Source organism: Malaya genurostris, chromosome 3 (assembly GCF_030247185.1).
Source record: "Malaya genurostris strain Urasoe2022 chromosome 3, Malgen_1.1, whole genome shotgun sequence".
NCBI classification, from domain to species: Eukaryota; Metazoa; Arthropoda; class Insecta; order Diptera; family Culicidae; genus Malaya; species Malaya genurostris.
The window spans coordinates 77,837,735-77,856,159 of record NC_080572.1 but is presented as its reverse complement, the minus strand read 5'-3'; the positions used below and the strand labels follow the sequence as shown (position 1 = coordinate 77,856,159).

The following is an 18,425-nucleotide window of genomic DNA, read 5'->3' as shown; positions in this document are numbered from 1 at the left end:
CACGGATACCAAAAACATACTTTTTGATTATAATTTGAAGAAGATAAACAATTTTTGTTTTGTAACATTATGAGATAACTTGGCAACTTTGCGAAACCAAATGAGATGAAAACAAAGCGCAATCAAGTGAACGAAGTGAAAAACTTTCATCTCATATTTTTGAAGACTTTTATTGCATGTCGGGTAATTTTTGAAATTTTTAATCGTTAACTAAACAAGTGGCAAGTGAACATAACTAATTATGAAGTCATCCAGCATTCAATGGTAGTGTAATTGTGCGAAATAGTGATCATGTTTTGAGACGAATCGATTAGTAGATATTCAGAAACATGACGAACTGTAAATCTTGAGACGAAAATGTGTCCTAAATTGAAAAGTGAGTTTATTTTATATGAAAAAAACGATCACCGAAGAATTTAAAACCATTTCTTTCAATAGGAAAGTGTGACAATAGCTTTTCAAATCATTTTAAAACATTTCACAGTTTGCTTCCGGTAGGTTGTAAAATATTATTCATGTTCAAAGTTATGAGGTGAAGAGATGAGATGGAAATAGGAGCTCAGATGAAATAGGGAGCCGTTGCACTATTTTTTACAATTCGATCTCAGCATTTTTCCAAAATTCCAAAATTCCACGCTACGCGCTTCGAAGCGGATTTCCTGTGCTTGCACCCGAGAGGTTCACCGATGAGTCTTCTTTTTGGGCCTTTCCTATAATCAGGCATATCTGGACCACACCTACTAACAAATTGCTCCAAAGAATCGTAAAACATCCTGTGAAGGTCCACGTTTGGGGATGTTTCTCAGAAAGAAGGTTTGTGAAGTTGCACGTGTTGGGGACGGGTATAGTGTGATGGGTAAGTCGATGCCTTTCACGCAGCCCTCCTGGGTTCGATTCCCAACCCCGCACATAGGGTCGGCAAATTTTTCTGGCCCGAAGAGGCGAATGATCTTAAGGTTAAAACCTCTATAATCGAAACAAAAAAAAAAGTGTCCGTGAAGACAATCTAAATTATGTGAAAATGAACACCACATTTACAAGAAAGCATTGTTGCCGAGTGCAAAACAGTTGTACAAGAAGAAAAGTGACAATTGGATTCTTCAGGATGACAACGACCCGAAACATCGAAGCAAGGTCTGTCGCTTGTGGAAGGAGCAAAATGGTGTCGTGACCATCGATTGGCCCTCTCAGTCGCCCGATGCCAATCCAATTGAGAACGTTTGGGCTCAAGTGAAGACGAAGCTTGGGAAGAACCGACCACACAATTTGAAGCAGCTTGTTCGCCGAATTCACAAAATTTGAAGGTCGTTTTCAGAAGAATACGCGCAAAATCTCGCTCAAAGTATGCCTCGAAGGTGTCAAGCCATTATTAACGCTGAAGGGGATTGGACTTGCTATTAATGTATTTGCATGAAATTTTTTGATCTAATAAAACAACTTTCAAAAGTATTTCCGTGTTAAGTCTTTTCATTTTCTCACAACAGTGGCCACGCTCTTATGTAACAGACTGTAGATAGAGTGAGATCTGCTGTCTCTGTTCGATAAATTATTTTTAAAGGTAAAATGAAAATAGGTTCATTCGTTTCGAGTTTTCACGTCGATGTAACTGCAATATTGCACAACTTTCGAACTTCCGAACTACAGAAAAAATAGTATGCTTCTAAAAGCCGAAGCAAAGATATTCTATCCGATTTTATCACAATTCGTTGATTGAAAGTGGAGTAATTGTCCAAATAACATGACGACTCTACTAATGGGATAACTATTATTACCTTTATTTTGTTGAGTTAAGATTTTCATTGAATTGCACAGTTTCAACAAACTATAGGTAATTACATATTTCAGCTAGAATAAATATTCTCGTTTTGTGTAAACTTATTAAAACGGTGTTATTAAACGGGAAGCTGGTTTTGTCTAGTATTTTGTTCAGTTAACTTCAGGAATTACATTTTCGTTTGAATCTAAGTTTTTGAAGATCGATTTAACCAATCTTCGAGAGAATCTGACAGAGCACGTTTTGGTCACATCTACGGTGATCACTGACTTGTTTCGTTCATCTATGTGTTTTCGTAGAGAACTGAAAATAAGTTAAAAACCAAAAAAATATTTTTTTAGAACGACGAAACCAACTATGTAAATTAGACTATGTAACCAATAGAAATATTCTGTATTAACATTGAGCTTAATTCGTCTACTCAAAACACTTACAACATTCCTAACCGAAACTTTTCGGATTGTAATTATTGAACTGATTGACGTTGAAGAAATGAATCCTAGTGAACAGTAGGATTATTTAACAAGTTTAATGTAACCTTAGTCTTTCTTAACCAATATATTCTTGTCATCCTTGGGAAATATTTAGAAAGTCATCCGATTTGTGTATTGCACCCTTTTGTAAATTATTTATTATATATTGGTTGAAACTGTACATTGTATCAACCCAATAATGCTTAAAGCATCCCACACAAACCGTATATTGTCGCCAGCTAGAAACGAGACAAATCCCTTTCGTAATAAAAATGCAACATAAGGTATCAAGGCGTAACAAGCTGAATGTTATTTCCGACCAGCGACGATATAACTTTCGATCCAGAGGATATTCTTTCCCGACATGCAGCTTCGGTCGGATTGGCACGGTTTGAACCTCCGTGCAGTCGGGTGAGTGCAATTCGCATAGAACTTTATAACCGCCAAGTTCGACTCGACGTGGCAGCGTCGGTTCCTTTTCCCGCGGAGTACGTGTGGCTCTCAGTCGGAACCGGAAGGCAACACGTACATTTGCATATAAGTAGCGCATCAAAAGCTAAATTGAAATGTGATTTCCGTTGGCTTCGCTATACTTAGTTGAATCGCCTCAATTTCGCTGTGCATCAGTCGCAATCACATAAGACCTAGTGCACAATAGAATTGGAGCTTGAAAAGTGAAGCTACCTTCGCTACTGCAGAGAATTGGATGACGGTTCGTTATGTGGATTACTATTCTAATGTGTACTATATAGTTGAGGATATTATTTCGACGAAGTATAGCTTATCGGTTCAAAGATTCGTTGTTCTGATGCAGGGGGAAAGGATGTGCTTACGGTTCTGCTCAATCCCCTCAAAACACGACTAATCAAGATGTGAATTTTGTATGAAAAATTGTTTTACATTTTCCCACGTCGTACAAAGCAATCGTTTCATCCTCGCTTTTGAGCCGGTGGTGAGCTCAATTTGTTCACATCCCTTGTTTTTATATGGCGATTTGTCAGCAATGTTTCCAATGAAATTTCTGATTCATCGGCAAAGTAATTTCATGATGCCATCATGGTGGAAAGGAAAACGTAACACGACACTAATTGAGCTTGAGCGACCACCCCTGGTTGCTACTGATCAATTCCAGAAATGCTTAGAAGATCATCAGACTCGACCTTCTCCGATTTGGATGAAACTTTGCACATGACTTCAGTATGACAAACCATAAGTTTTGAACCGATGGAGAGGTCAATCCGACTCACGACTGATTTTTAAAAAGGGCGTATGTATTAATGCATTTCACAAAAATTGCCTTTTTCAAATCGTTGTAACTCGGAAACCGTTAATTATACAAAAATTGCGTTCAGGAAGAAGTTGTAGGAAATCGATTGGGCACTCTAAAAAAAATATACACTGAAAAAACAATTTTGATTTTATTTCTCAATTATTACAAAATAATCCAAAAAAGTTCAATAAAAAAAAATTAGGATATTAATTTTTTTTTTTGATAATTTTTATTTTAAAGCTGTTATTAAAACCTACAGATTGATAGCTATCCCATCCGTGCCTTTTGAAAAATGAAGAAGTTACAGCTAAAACAATTTACAGATATATTCGAAATTTCATGTTCTCGTTGACAGATAATCATTTAAACAGTAGAATATTATTCTACAGGTTCAAGGCAATAAATCTCTCTGCTAGTTGTTTCAGCCCCCAGCCTGTTTTTTCATGTGTTTCACAAGCAGGGTAGCTTAATTGGCAAAACGATTTCCCCGGATAGGACCTAGCTACGAGTTCGAGCCTTGTCTCTGCGATAGCTTTTTTTGAGGTTTTCATAACACAGTTGTAGTCGCATATCATTTTTTAAATATGTTTTCCTCGTTTTGTACTAATCAAATGTTAAATTAACCCAATACGGCTCTACGCCTAAACGAGACAAATCGTTAAAGGCGATTTATTTACATAATATTTTTTTTTTTATTTCCTTTTTAGGGCAATTCTAAGTTCGACAAAAACTAAAAAACGCACGGATTATTCATTAAACATTTTTTGAGAAGCATATGACTCTCTTGGTTGAGACAGTTTTCTTATTTTAAAACATCAGAATTTCGCTAAATTGTTGTGACGCGTTCTGAACAAGAATGATTATTGAAAAAAAAATATTGTTTGTATGTACTTACATTCACATTCGTTACGTGTTGTCACTGTCCTTTCTGACGTTTTGTACTACAACAAATCGAAATTCGATTCGTTAAAATTTAAAATAGTGTATTAATTTTTAGTGTGAAAAATGCAGTACATTTCAGTGTAAAAATACAGTAAAAATTAAAATACAGTATTTATTTATTTATTTATTTATTTATTATTTGATAATGCTCATCTGACAATAAGTCTTAATGAGCTACTAAAAGCTACCTAACAAGTTATCTTAACGGAATAAAAATAATTATGAACAACTTAGTGCCATAGTAACCGAGTACATTTGAGTGTAAAAGCCAATACGCAGTATGTGGGTCGAAAATACAGTACAGTACTGTAAAATGCAGTGCGGATACGAGCGTTACTCTAAATTTATTTATTTATTTCGTCAAGCAAATGTAGACTACATATGAATGGTTTACAATGTTTACTTAGATACTACGCATTATTTCTTCGACTAAGCTGGAATTTCATTTCATTTTTGGACATACCAAGGTCAAGATGTTCGCAATATTGATTGTAGTGGCGCATTATTCGATTGATTGGGCTATATTTTGCATAATTTGTTCTAGTGTTTCTTTCTAAAAATAGTTTCCTGTACGGGTTTAGATCGGGAGGTAGCACCACCACAGCTATTAAAGAGTTGGTGAATTGTCTTGTTGGGGAGATTGATTCGAAGAAAGCTGTTGACCCGTTGTTCTTAGATCTTACAGGGTCCGGCACTCGAAATGTAACCAATTAAAAAGGCCATAAATTCAGTTTGGAAAATTACTTTTACTTAATTCAAACTACAAAATGTGTAAAAATAATACAAAATTAGAATCAATTCACTTTTGCTCGATATGACCACCTTTTGCCTTGACTTGATGACTTGAGAGAGCGAAGGAGTTCCTTCGTTTGGCCGAAAGCGGTCAATTTCCGAACATTGTATTTTCTGACGAGAAAATTTTTCCAATTGAGCAATTCGTAAACTCTCAAAACGATAGGGTTTACTTGACCGACCGTTCATACGAGAATTTGAGTCTTCGATTGGCCACCAGGAGGCAGCACCCGGAACAGATAATGGTTTGGGCCGCTGTAACCGCAGATGGGCGCTCTCCAATCGTTTTCATCGAGCCTGGCGTCAGGGTAAATGCGACATATTATCGGGAAAGTATTCTGGAGGTTGCTTTGAAGCCGTGGGCAGACAAACATTTCGGTGGCAGACCATGGACGTTTCACCAGGACTCGGCACCGTCTCACAAAGCTCGAGTGAACCAAGAATGGCTGAAAAACAACGTTCCGAACTTCATCATGTCCACACAATGGCTCTCGAATTCACCAGATGAGAATCCAATGGATTATTCTCTTTGGGCCATTTTGGAGAGCAAAGTCCGAACTAAAAGATACACCAGTCTCGAGGCGCTGAAAAAAGTTATTGTCCGCGAGTGGGCCAAAATACCTGCAAGTCACATTCGGCCAAACGAAGCAACTCCTTCGCTCTCTCAAGTCATCAAGTCAAGGCAAAAGGTGGTCATATCGAGCAAAAGTGAATTGATTCTGAATTTTGTATTATTTTTACACATTTTGTACTTTGAATTAAGTAAAAGTAATTTTCCAAACTGAATTTATGGCCTTTTTAATTGGTTACACTTCGAGTGCCGGTCCCTGTAGAAAAGCGTTTGATACACTGGACCATAAAATTCTGTTACATAAGCTAGATCGATATGGGATCAGGGGGGTTGCTAACGACATTGTTAAAAGTTATCTGTCGAACAGGAAATAGTTTGTATCTCTCGGCAACGCTCGTAGCTCCTTCCGTTTAATCAATGGGGGGTACCCCAAGGCAGTAACATTGGACTCTTATTATTTTTACTTTTTATCAACGATATTGAAAATTTGAAATTGAAAGGTATACCAAGGGTGTTTGCTGATGATACTGGGCTTTTTTATCCGTGTAATGACGTACCTACAGTTATCTTGTTGATTCAATACGACCTTCAAATCTTATCGAATTACTTAAATGCGAACTTACTTTCTTTGAATCTATCAAAACCAATATACATGGTGTTTCATTCCCCACGAAAAAAAAAAATACAAAATCATGCAAACCTTTGTTTGGGCTCGACAGTAATCGAAAAAGCCAACGATTTTAAGTATCTAGGCATACATTTAGATTCAACACTCTCTTGGGATATCCATATAAATGTAATTGAAAAAGGTTACTTTACTGCGAAAGGTTAGCGGCTTTGTTACAAGAAAAGCTCTGATGAGTTTCTATTTTACCTGTATCCATTCTCACATTCAATATCTTATAATTGCATGGGGTCTTGCAAGTTCTGCAGAATCGATTTTTATAAAAACCATATTCAGGTTACCCCATCTGTATCCTACAGTTTTGCTGTACTCGAACGTCAGCCACCGCATTTTTCCCATATTGACACCGAGAGATATGCAAACGATCATGTTCATTCACAAAGCATTTTACCAACCAGAAGCTCACAACAATTTACCACTGTCGGTTATCACTCTCCAACGAAGTAGTAGACAAACTAGCTCGTTACTGAGAGCATGCGTCTCGACTAACTTTGGCCAAAGCCGAATAATGTTTCATGGCTCAACAGTCTATAATTTTCTACCTAATACTTTTTTTTTCAAAGATATATTTTATTAAGGCACAATCCGTTTAAGTTTATGATGCCAAGGGCTTGTCCCTGTGGGTCCTCAGGAAACACTCTTGAGTCTTCGAAGATCTGGCGGGTGTCCCTCATCGATGGGAGTGGTTCTTCGTGGCGGTGGTGATGAAAACATGGGAATAATCCTCGTGACGTGGAAACGTTTCAAAGGTTGCCGCATTCTTCTGTGGGTCCGCGGTACCTAATACTTTCAAACAAATAACGAACATAGCTTTGTAACAATAGTTCATTGCCTACTTAGCTTATAATAACCGTTAATTTTAATACCATCAGCTTGTTAACATCGCGTTGTAGTCTTTTGTTTTGTTGTAAAGTTTTTAATTTTTTTCAAGCTGAGGTTTGTATGTTTCCGTTACCAGGGGGCTTCAAACGTGAGCTCTTTGGTGCGGGGGAGTGTGAAGAGCCATTAAAAAAATAGTTTGAGCGAGATTTTGCGCATATTCTTCTGAAAACGACCTCCAAATTTGTGAATTCGGCGAACAAGCTGCTCAGAATTGTGTGGTCAGTTTTTCCCAAATTTCATCTTTATTTGAGCCCAAAAGTTCTCAATTGGATTGGTATCGGGCGACTGAGATATTGGATGGAGAAAAAACACAGAAATTACTCACTTTACTTAGGGGAAGATGTTCGGTTGCCGGCACCCCACCGTAACTTTAGACAGACAACAGATAGCGTCATTTCGACAAATGTCATGTGTGTGTAATAACAGCACGTTCTTTTTGTGCACAGTACCAAAGCAAACAGACACTTGTACTTTTTGTCTGCGCTTAAAACAAATTTTAATTGCGTGAAAATCAACACAAAAGTTTTTTATGACTTTTGTTATAGTATCATAAATTGAAAAGCAACATTCGAAAAGGTGGATTGAATATTTATGAAGTGAAATCGATCTATTTCGTGATTTAATACCGGATGCTATAAAAATTTTCGCACCCCATTTTTTTCGACAAAAATTGTCAATGGTATGCAGAGATGCCAAGTCTACAAATTTGTCTGTTAATTATCAAATTTCTTAGTTAACATGTAAACCTTTTTTCTTCTAAAGACTTTTAACAGACTTTTGAAACATCGATTGTTTGCAGACATTCGTCAGAAATTATAGACTTTTGAAAATTGGCGCGATCTTTTCGTTTTTGCTAGCTAAACTTATTATATTACCTGGCATCTCTGGTGATTTGCAACACATGGACAACTTGACGGCTTCAATACATCCGTCATATAAGTAAAAACTTTGGTTCTCTGGTTCTGTTAGCCATGGCGATCCTACACAAATCGTCCAAGTCAAGCAAAATGAACTTTACTAAATTCGACTGCAGCAACGTATTCAATCCCGCTAAGGCGGTGGAAGACTGGCCAAAAGAATGCCAAGGGCCCACTATCCAAATCATTTGGCGAAGTCACTATCAGACAATGAAGACTTTCGTCCAAAACGCCTCCGAAAAGAATGAATTCCTTTTTTTCTTTGAATAATTGTAGTCTTTACTTATATTTTTCAATTTTTAGCGAAATTGCTGGGGATGCCGGTAACCGAACGCCTTTTTTGAAATGGCCAAAATTTATCACTTTACTAAATTGATAATAAAGTTTTTTCAATCGATTGAATCAACTTAGTTTCTTATTCAGTTGTTAGCTAGGGACTTTAGATTTCCATTGATATATATTTGTTCGCATTATGTGCGCTTAATCAGAAGCTATAAGCTTAAATAAAAAAAATAGTGCCGGTAACCGAAACTCTCCCCTACAATAATATATTGAAATAAATTCCTTCAATACTTTTCAATAAAAAAAGAGTGACACAAGGCAACTGACTCTCCCCTACTGTCCGAAGTTCAGTATACGAGGAAACACGCATCAGTTAGTCTGAGTATACGGAACTACACGTGATCGCAACGCATCTAAAATAGTAGTTGATTTTCTGATTTCGTTTGGTTAAAATTTGGTACAACTAATCGATTGTTGTTTGTGTTCTAGACTGCCATTTTTATTTTCAGAACAACAGAACTAGAGATCAAACCGACAAACATTCTAGCTGAATTTACCATACTGGCAGCTTAGCGAAAACACTTATCTATTAAATCCATTATCAACATGGCTGAAACAACTAATGTAGTTGAATTCACATGAATTTAATGTTATAAGAGTTTTAGTTGTTTCAAATATTGTTCTATTGACTAAAATAGAGCACTACCGTTGACTCCAGTGCAAGATTGAATGAATTATTATTTACCGAATTTTACTCTCACTTAAAATACTCTGGGCCGAGAAATCTGAAAACAACTTTAAAACAAATTTCATAATTTCAAAAATTGTGAGAGCAACCATAAAAATCGTTCCTATAGCTGAATTCCGCACAAACTTGAACAAATGTAGGCAGCATCCTCTCAGGTTATAATGAAACTTTCTGGACATGCAGACTTCGTCACAAAAAAGCCACTTTGCATACTTTTTTCATAGTTGATCTAGGCTGTATTTTGAAAAGGGACAAACTTTTGACGTTAATACGTCTTACTGTACTATGGGGCATCGTTTCAAAATTTACTTTCTGGGACAGTGATGAGCTTTCGATCGTGAAAAGCTTTTGTAGTATCTAACGTATCAGCATAATTTTTTCTACATACTTCCTAAAATATGATCAGCAATTTATGATAAAATTTTCAGCTGTATGACATAACCACAAATAAATCATAATTAAAGTTTTCTGAAATGTATGGTATCAACGCGTATTAGAAAATGATCTTATGAAGCGTGTTTGTCTTTTTTCGTACCTTATAAACCTTCAGCAGGTAATTATTCCTTATCTCTAGTAAATTCAATTGCTTTGCGCTATTAGTTTTATTCAGTTGAAGTTTTTATTTCTAGTACCGAAATCCATTCAAAGTCAACAATAACGTTATTATTTGAGTCCACCGGCGATTCTTTTGAACGGTCGTATTTCCCACACACTTCTCTGTATATTCTTGCTTTTTGGTTAGTTTTCCAATTTTTAAAATAGCGTCCACCTATTTTATTCAGTGTGTCCATTCGTTGTCTATAATTTGAACTTGAAAAAAATTGTTGAACAATTTATAGTATCCGAGTTACTATACTGAAAAATCGCATGCAAAAATACACATTTAAATCATTCTCGAGACGAAATAGTCTCTTCATCCATCCAAAACAAATGGTTCAGCACACTGAACTTATTGCATTAAATTTTGTACATATTCCAATTTACAACAAATCTTCTTCTTGCACAAAAAACTTATCGAAGGCTTCCCAAAACTCCACCGTATTTTTCTAAATTCGTGAAAACTTGTGGCCAAATAGTTATGAGAAGGAGTACAGTGAAAACTGAAATGAGTTAAATTGTAGAATATCTGAGTATATTTAATTTCACATTCCTCTTTTTAGAGTTTACAATATTACACGAAACCTCTTAAAAAGGAAAACTTTCCACTACAGCTCGCTTCGAAACCGCACAAAGTCTTAAATTTCAAGCTGTAAAGTTTGAAGTCCATCTCAACTTTCTTCTTATCTGATGAAATATTTGCTTACGAGCATTTTCCAGAATGGCTCCCGTCATCAGAAACATGCAATTGCGAAGCCGAAGACCATTTGCTAGATATAATATTCTCACCGATGCGACGGTATTCGACTGTGATGCTACCGGGTTTTTTTTCCGTCGAGTGCTTTTTTCCTGCCAGCTCTCCTGCTAAATGAGTTTACCTGGGCTCAGTCAATTGAAACGGATGAGTGGAAGGAAAAGTTTATCGCCCTTTCGATTCGATGTTAGGATATATCACCCATTCCACAAAGTCAATCTATTTCAAGTGGAACCATCTTTCGCTAGGTCAGCTGAGCGTGAGATCTGCTGCCATCGTATACTTCCAAGGAGCGAAACTTTTCAAGTATTGAGAAACGGTCGCTGATTTTATTACGATGGTTTGCAATCCAATATGAAAACTCCATTGGTGTTATAATTCACCGTTTTCCAATCGAGAGCATGGTTTTAACTGCTGGTTTTTAACTGAACACGTTGAAGTTGAGGGATTTTGAATTTTATCGATTAAGCAGCATCAGTGTAGAAGATAAAGACTGTCCCAGAAAGTATGGACGCACTTTGATTTCGCTGTAAATAATTCACAAGTGTTAGATAATCAAATTTTATTCGATATACTGATAATATTACACTACAACAACAGAATATTATTCTCAACATTTGCTACTTAGCCATTGTAGACTAGCTGGCGCACCTTCTTGCGAACAGTCCTCATTAAATTCCGTGCAGACTTCTTGGCGACAAGTTTTGACACTTTTTTCCAATGTTTTTCGAACTGTTGAATGGTTTCGGCTGCCGAGACATGTTTCCTAAGATGTGCCTTCGTTAATGCCCAAAATTCCTCAATTGGTCGAAGTTGTGGGCAATTTGGTGGATTCATGTCTTTTGGGACGAAAGTGACATTTTTGGTAGTATACCATTTTACCGTTGATTTCGAGTAGTGGCAAGAAGCAAGATCTGCCCAGAAGACAACAGGATCCTTGTGGTTTCGAATCATGGGTAGAAGTCGTTTTTGTAAACATTCCTTGATGTATATTTCGCTGTTCATTGAAGCAGTGGTGATGAAGGGTTTCGAAATCTTACCGCAGCTACAAATTGCTTGCCAGACCATAGCTTTCTTACCAAATTTTTCGACGTCAATCGATGTCTCGGACTGCTTAACACTTGCCCTTTCTGCACCGTATAATATTGTGGTCCCGCCAAGGATGTGTAATCGAGTTTCACGTAGGTTTCGTCGTCCATGATTATGAAGTTCAAATTTCCAGCAAGAATCGTATTGTACAGCTTTTGAACCCTCGGTCTGATCGATGCTTCTTGTTTCGGACTACGTTTTGGTTGTTTCTGCTTCTTATATGTTCGAAGATTCAAACGTTCTTTAGCACGACGAACATTTGAATTCGAAGTGCCCACTTTTTTGGCCACATCCCGAACTGAAACCTCCTTCTTTTGCTCGAACGCCTTCAGTATACGTTTATCCAACTGAGGGTTAGCAGGCCCTTTTTTCGATCCGTTTTCGGTTTATCCTCAAAGGTATTACCCTCACCGAACTTCCTGATTGCATTTCGCACGGCTTTTTCACTTATTCCTTTAATTTTAGCTATCTTTCTCAGTGGCAGTCCGCGTTCTGTGCACCATTTGTACACAATTTTTCGACGTTGTTCTGCTGAAACTAATGAAAACGAATAAGCAACTGCACAAGTGGTTAGAGAAGAGTGTAAACAACAAGACGCAGCCATAAAAATGGACAGATTCTGAACCATAGCCAAATGGCAGCGGTTCTTGGTTGCGTCCATACTTTCTGGGACAGTCTTGAATGCTTTCCAACAAGCAAAAGTTATAGGAACGATTTGAAAATCCACAAAAGACACCGAATTGGTATCAAATAAACTGAGGTAAGAACCTACAAAAGAATTCGCCTCTTTTCTACATTTCAATCAAATTTAATTACTTCGATCGAATGAAAAACTTTACAATTATATTTCGATCGAGTGGTACAAAACTCGTTCGAAATGAAGAATGGAAAGTTTTACGCTCGATCGAATTAGTTCGATTCAAACATGGATAATTAGCTTGTTTTTGTCACCGAATGACTGCCTTAAGCTCGTCATATTTGAGGCTGGTTGGCGTAAACCTTTTTTTTTTCAGATAACCCCACGAAATGAAGTCCGGAAGTGTTAAATCAATAGTATTGCGATATTTTTTTCCGATATTCACGTTGAGTTAACACATTGGAACGACTGTTTTCGATGTAACGTTTCACTATTTCAGCATATTGTTTCAGTGTTAAGCGATCCATGACAAAAATTGTACTGAATTGACGTTTCCAAAACATATTCGATACAATCGCTCGGTTGGTAAATGTGAAAGTTATTCATCGTTTACATACCTACATAAAAGATGCAGCACCCTGTACTTTAAAACTATATGTTCCAAATGCTAACACGATTTCTAAATTTACAGATGAATGAGTTGAAATTTTACGTTGCTTCGGACGAAACTACAACGTACATACGAAACCTCTGGATTCGCGTTTTTTGAACTTTGGTTAGAATTTCCAGTGGTTTCAGAGTTGGTAGGTGCAAGACATTTCATTCCTCAATGTTAAGGAATTTTATTTTTTTGAGATATCGATAGAACACAAAATGCTTCAACCTCACGCGTTAAGCTTCGAAGAAGCGTGGAGCCACTTGCAAGTAAAAATATAGTGACATGTTTCGCTTTATAAAAAGCGACTTTATCAGGGCACTCGCGATTATAAAAGCACTCATGTCATCATTTAATATTCTTTGCATTGTTTTTACAGTATTCGGTATCAAATGCAAGCCTTCCGACAAACTCTTTTTTAGTTTTTTTATGCTACACTAAAACCTCAATTTAGGCGGATTTCATTTACCTTTTTTTTTACTTGTTTTATTTAAAATAACGCAACTCCATTTTTAATTACGATGATCGCGTAAAAAAAGTATTTGCATAATGAACGACATTTTTATTTATACGTATACAAAACAATCTAACATACTTAAGTGAATTGGATATTTCGATACATATTAAGGTCGTTGGCAGAGCTTAAAATTGTCACACATTCCTAATGAAAGAAACCATTCCAACAGTCTCATTTTCAATGTTTTACTGTCTCATTTGTAAATGACCGACACCAGAGCAAACGAAGAGAGACGAAGCATTTTCGTTTCTCATCGAAAAAATGAGAGAGTATAATTCTCAACGTCACGCTTTCCTCTATGACAAGACGAAACCAAACTAACGTCTCCAGGGGAGCGGGTCATATCGCCGAAAGCCATTTCGCCGAAAGCCATTTCGCCGAAAGCCATTTCGCCGAAAGTCGTTTCGCCGAATGCCATTTCGCCGAAAGTCGTTTCGCCGAATAGGTCATTTCGCCGAAAGTCGTTTCGCCGAATAGGTCATTTCGCCGAAAAGGTCATTTCGCCGAAAGGGTCATTTCGCCGAAACGGTCATATCTCATGCATGTTATGTCTTCTGTATAACTGATATGGCGCAGCCACATAACCGAAGCCAAGATGGCTCGGCGGCACAAAGCCGCCGAGCCGACGCCAGCTGAGTTGGTCGCCGACCCGCCGTCGGAAGCGGCGGCCTCTTGCATACAAACCTGTAACCGCCTCGTTTGCCCGGTCTACTCAAAGCTAGGTTTCTTTGCTTTAGTTAGGTCCGAACGAGCGGTAGCGAAGTCGGACAGCACATGAACCAAAACGATGTGGCGTAGCTACATTAGATATTTTTTTCATTTTCACTTAACCTATGCAATTGCTTTGATGCTTAGTAGCTAATAGTCAACAAGTTTTCTTGGGAACTACAATGGTAGGTCAACAAAATGGGCGTTAACGCTATCATCTTTCGTTTGTCTTTAATTTAAATCAATTCTAATTACGATTTCAAGACGTTTTCATGATTCGGCGAAATGACCTTTTCGGCGAAATGGCATTCGTCGAAATGGCATTCGGCGAAGTGGCATTCGGCGAAGTGACCCATTCGGCGAAATGTCATTCGGCGAAATAACCCTTTCGGCGGAATGGCTTTCGGCGAAACGGCTTTCGGCGAAATGGCTTCCGGCGAAATGACCCTGATCCGTCTCCAGGGAGCATCAGAGAATTTCAATTCTCATTCTTTCAACGATGTTTTGAAAATCTGTGACGCTTGGCTATGAAAAGTGATTAAAATATGGTTAATTGAAGTAATTACATTCCAGAACATCTTTGGAAACCAAAACTACTACAAATTCGAGCACCAACAGGTAAAAGTTATTGTGAAACCTTTTTCTGTCATTTTCAATTCTCACTGCTTCGGCTGAATATCGACACTATGGGACTATGGGATTTTCACTGAAAACTGCAAATGACTGAAAGGGCAAATGAAAGAAAAAACACAATTTTGAAACTACTGTCCCGCTTATGTCATTGATTGGACATGGATTTCGTTCTCATAGTTTGCAAGCGAAGCTGAGAGTGACAATAATTTCTTGTCATTTTCGTCTGTTTTTAGTCAATGAAAATAACTTTTATTAGCTCTGGTCGTGGGAATCCAATAATTTTCTGGAAAAAAGAAATCAGTGTATAAACGTGACTGGTGACTCTTGTATGACTTTTGAGTGCGGTATATTCAGCAAATTGACATACTGTGATAATGTATGTAGAAGTTCTTGTCCATTCAAAACCTCCTTAGAATACAGGCCTTAAGGTCTACTAGCGTAACCAATGACAATGATAAGTTTCTTTTTTGTGCTCAATTCAATTCATGGCATCATTGTGATGAATTATGAAGAAGTGCTTGTTTATCCATAATCTATCTGAGATCAGACCTTAAGATCTAGCAGCATGACAAAGTGCATTAGGAATCAAATGTAAACCAGTTTTACATGTATTGGTAACTTGTGAATTACGTAAATTTTATTTGGTACGTAAGTCATAGATCCATTTATTTATATATGCAGTGCAACCAGTTTATCAAAGTGGCTTGAACGATTGAGTTTCAAACAATCTTTTTTAACAATAATTTATTCTCAAACGAAAGTTAATAAGATAAGAATTTGGATAAAATATCAGTTCTGATCATTTTTTCCCAGTGTTTGATGGCAAATTGCTAATATATTATGAATGTTGATTTTTATTCCCTAATAAAAAAAAGTTTACAACACTGCTTCAATGCATTTGTATTAGATCACGCTACACAAAATAAACAAAACTAAGTATTTTCTGTTAAAAAAGCAGTTTTCCGAAAAATAATTGTTACAACCTTTCATATCCATTGCCTTTCGCGTATTATTATTTTGAGGGATTACTACTAGAAGCTACGTAATCCTTTATTTCGCAATAATTTCTGCAAGAGAAAATCCATATATGAATGTGTTCGTTGCTAATCAAATGTCATTTTGGTTTTGGTACCTCGTGGGTACCGATTTGTGCAGAAGTGCACATGACTGTTTTGATTATTTTAGCTGAATGCGAAACGTAAAATAATCTAATCAAATGTGTTAGTGAAAGTAAACGTTCCATACTCGTGATGCACTGAAATTCTTGGTAGACTGAAAATATTTATGAAACAGATCAGAATAGACAAGTAAGCAATTTGTTATTCCATGACCATGAGCAGCATTGAAAAATTATACATAAGCAGCTGATTGCTCGTGTAGATCTGTTGTCACTAAAGTTCTTGGATGGCTGAGAATATACCTGAAGCAGCTATAAATAGACAAATAAGCAATGTGTAACTCTAAACATATGAACAGCAAACAAAAAATAGACATTCACCCTTATAATCATTGCTGTGGCACAGTGTAGTCCCTAAGGACAATATTCCAAGTATTTCTTGGATCTTGGAATATCTCTTACGGATTTCAATCGTCGCAAAATATACGTAGATGGTCCTAGATACTTTTGCGTATGGACGTAGTAAGATTTTTTTTCGGTTTTGCCTTTCTCATATAAAAAGGTTATGCAATCACGAAAAACCGACTAGTAAAAATTGTCATATACCATTCAACTCAGTTCATTGAGCTGAGCGTAGGTGTGTGTGTGTGTGTGTGTGTATTTGTCAAATAATCTCACTAGGTTTTCTCGGAGATGGCTTAACCGATTTTGACAATTCAAATTCAAATGAAAGGTCTCATGGTCACATACGGAATTCCTGAATTTCATCCGGATCCGATTTCCGATTCCGGAGTTATAGGGTGAAGTGTGTTCAATATTGTGCACTGTCACTTCAACTGGCGGAACAAAAACCTTCGATTATACCGGTACTCGGGTTCCGATGCAGGAAGTACACATAATAGTGAACCAACTTCGTTTTCTGAAGGATGACCTACGCGAGCAAAGCACTGTTTCATTATGTATGTTATACTAGGTGCCTTAACAAACAATCCCTTGGTTTCTTTTAAAAATCGAAGAGAAATATTTTAAATAGAATACCACAGTATTATATATGAGAAAGGCATCATTATACCACTAGATGGATTAAAACAGGGTTTTATACTAAAATCAAACAGATTTGAAAAAAAAAACTAATTTTACGCCTTTACTTGTTTTCAAGTAGATGCTTTAAACACTACCGGCAACAAGTTTGTAAGTCTCCTTAAAGTGTAAATAAAATGATTTTTTGATCCTAAATGGTGTGTTTATAATGTTGAGGCATTACAAACTAAATACGGTATTTTTTTTTTCATTTCGTTGCTTTGTCGAATATTCAGTGAATGTTTCACTGGCCAACCGCTCAGTAGTTTTAATTTTTGCCGAGATGATTGCTGATAACTCGGCTGTGCGAATCTTGACAATTTTTTGCCGAGACTCAGCTAATAAATTTAAGTGTGTCGAGTTCCCCCCTGAAAGAATGGTTTCGGTGAAAATATTTTATTTTAGTCTAACCAGCTTAAACGAAGTAATACAAACTATTATGGCAGGTAAGTTGTGATTGAAATTTTGCTAGTTCAGGGTGTTTTCAGCCAAGTACAAGCACGTGTCTTAGAAAACAAAAAAGTATTCCCAAATGCCTACTAGAACAACTTTTGCCTTTGTATTTTCTTGCCCGAGCTTAGCTAATTAAGAAACAGGCATACGATTTGTGCGCAAAGTTAATGTCTTTCTCTCGTTGTGTTTGTTTAGCATAATGCTCTAAGCGACCCACCCTCACTTGCCTCAGGATAATATTTTCAAATGATTATATGCTTCAAACAGAAACTTCAGCTCTTAACTCGTATATTCAGGCACTTGATCGTAAATATTTTTTTTTTTGTTTGGCTAAGTAGTCTGTTCTGCTCAAACAGTTAAACAGTCCCAGGGCACAAATATGCTCAACAATCGACAAACGCGGGATGTCATCCAATAAAATCCCTAGAATGAAATCGCTTCGTAGTAGGCCCGCACACATGGAAAGGAAACCAAAGGAAAACAAACGGCTGTTTTGTCGCGACGCCTGTCACAAATTTTACTGCACCAGCATTTTTCACTTTCGTTCACGGATCCCTTCGGGATAAGTGGCTTGCCATCGGTCACATTAGCTGGGAATCAGTTCAAGCCAGCAGTTGTGCAATTTACGTCTTTCGCTAAGTGCTAAGTGTTGTGCTAGGTGACAGTGTTACGATTTTGCCATCGAAAATCGAATCCTAATCGAAAAATGGTTTCACATGATACCTTCCGCGTTATGGGCTACATTTATGCCACCCTCTGCATAGTGGGCTCACTATTATTTATCATAAACTCCAGTCACATGGTTACGGTCAAAGAAAGTAAGTGGTTTATTTTTTAACGATTTTCGAT

General features: G+C 37.1%; 1 protein-coding gene across 1 annotated transcript in view; it reads left to right on the top strand.

Moving 5' to 3' along the window:
• The first annotated feature begins 18,057 nt into the window (after nt 1-18,057).
• The window catches only part of LOC131436656 (uncharacterized), a 30,025-nt gene continuing 29,657 nt past the window's right edge, over nt 18,058-18,425 (top strand). Inside the window, exon 1 of the mRNA XM_058605501.1 lies at nt 18,058-18,394. Within this exon, the coding sequence (XP_058461484.1) occupies nt 18,283-18,394 (112 nt within the window). The 5' untranslated portion in view covers nt 18,058-18,282. The remainder of the gene's footprint in view (nt 18,395-18,425) is intronic.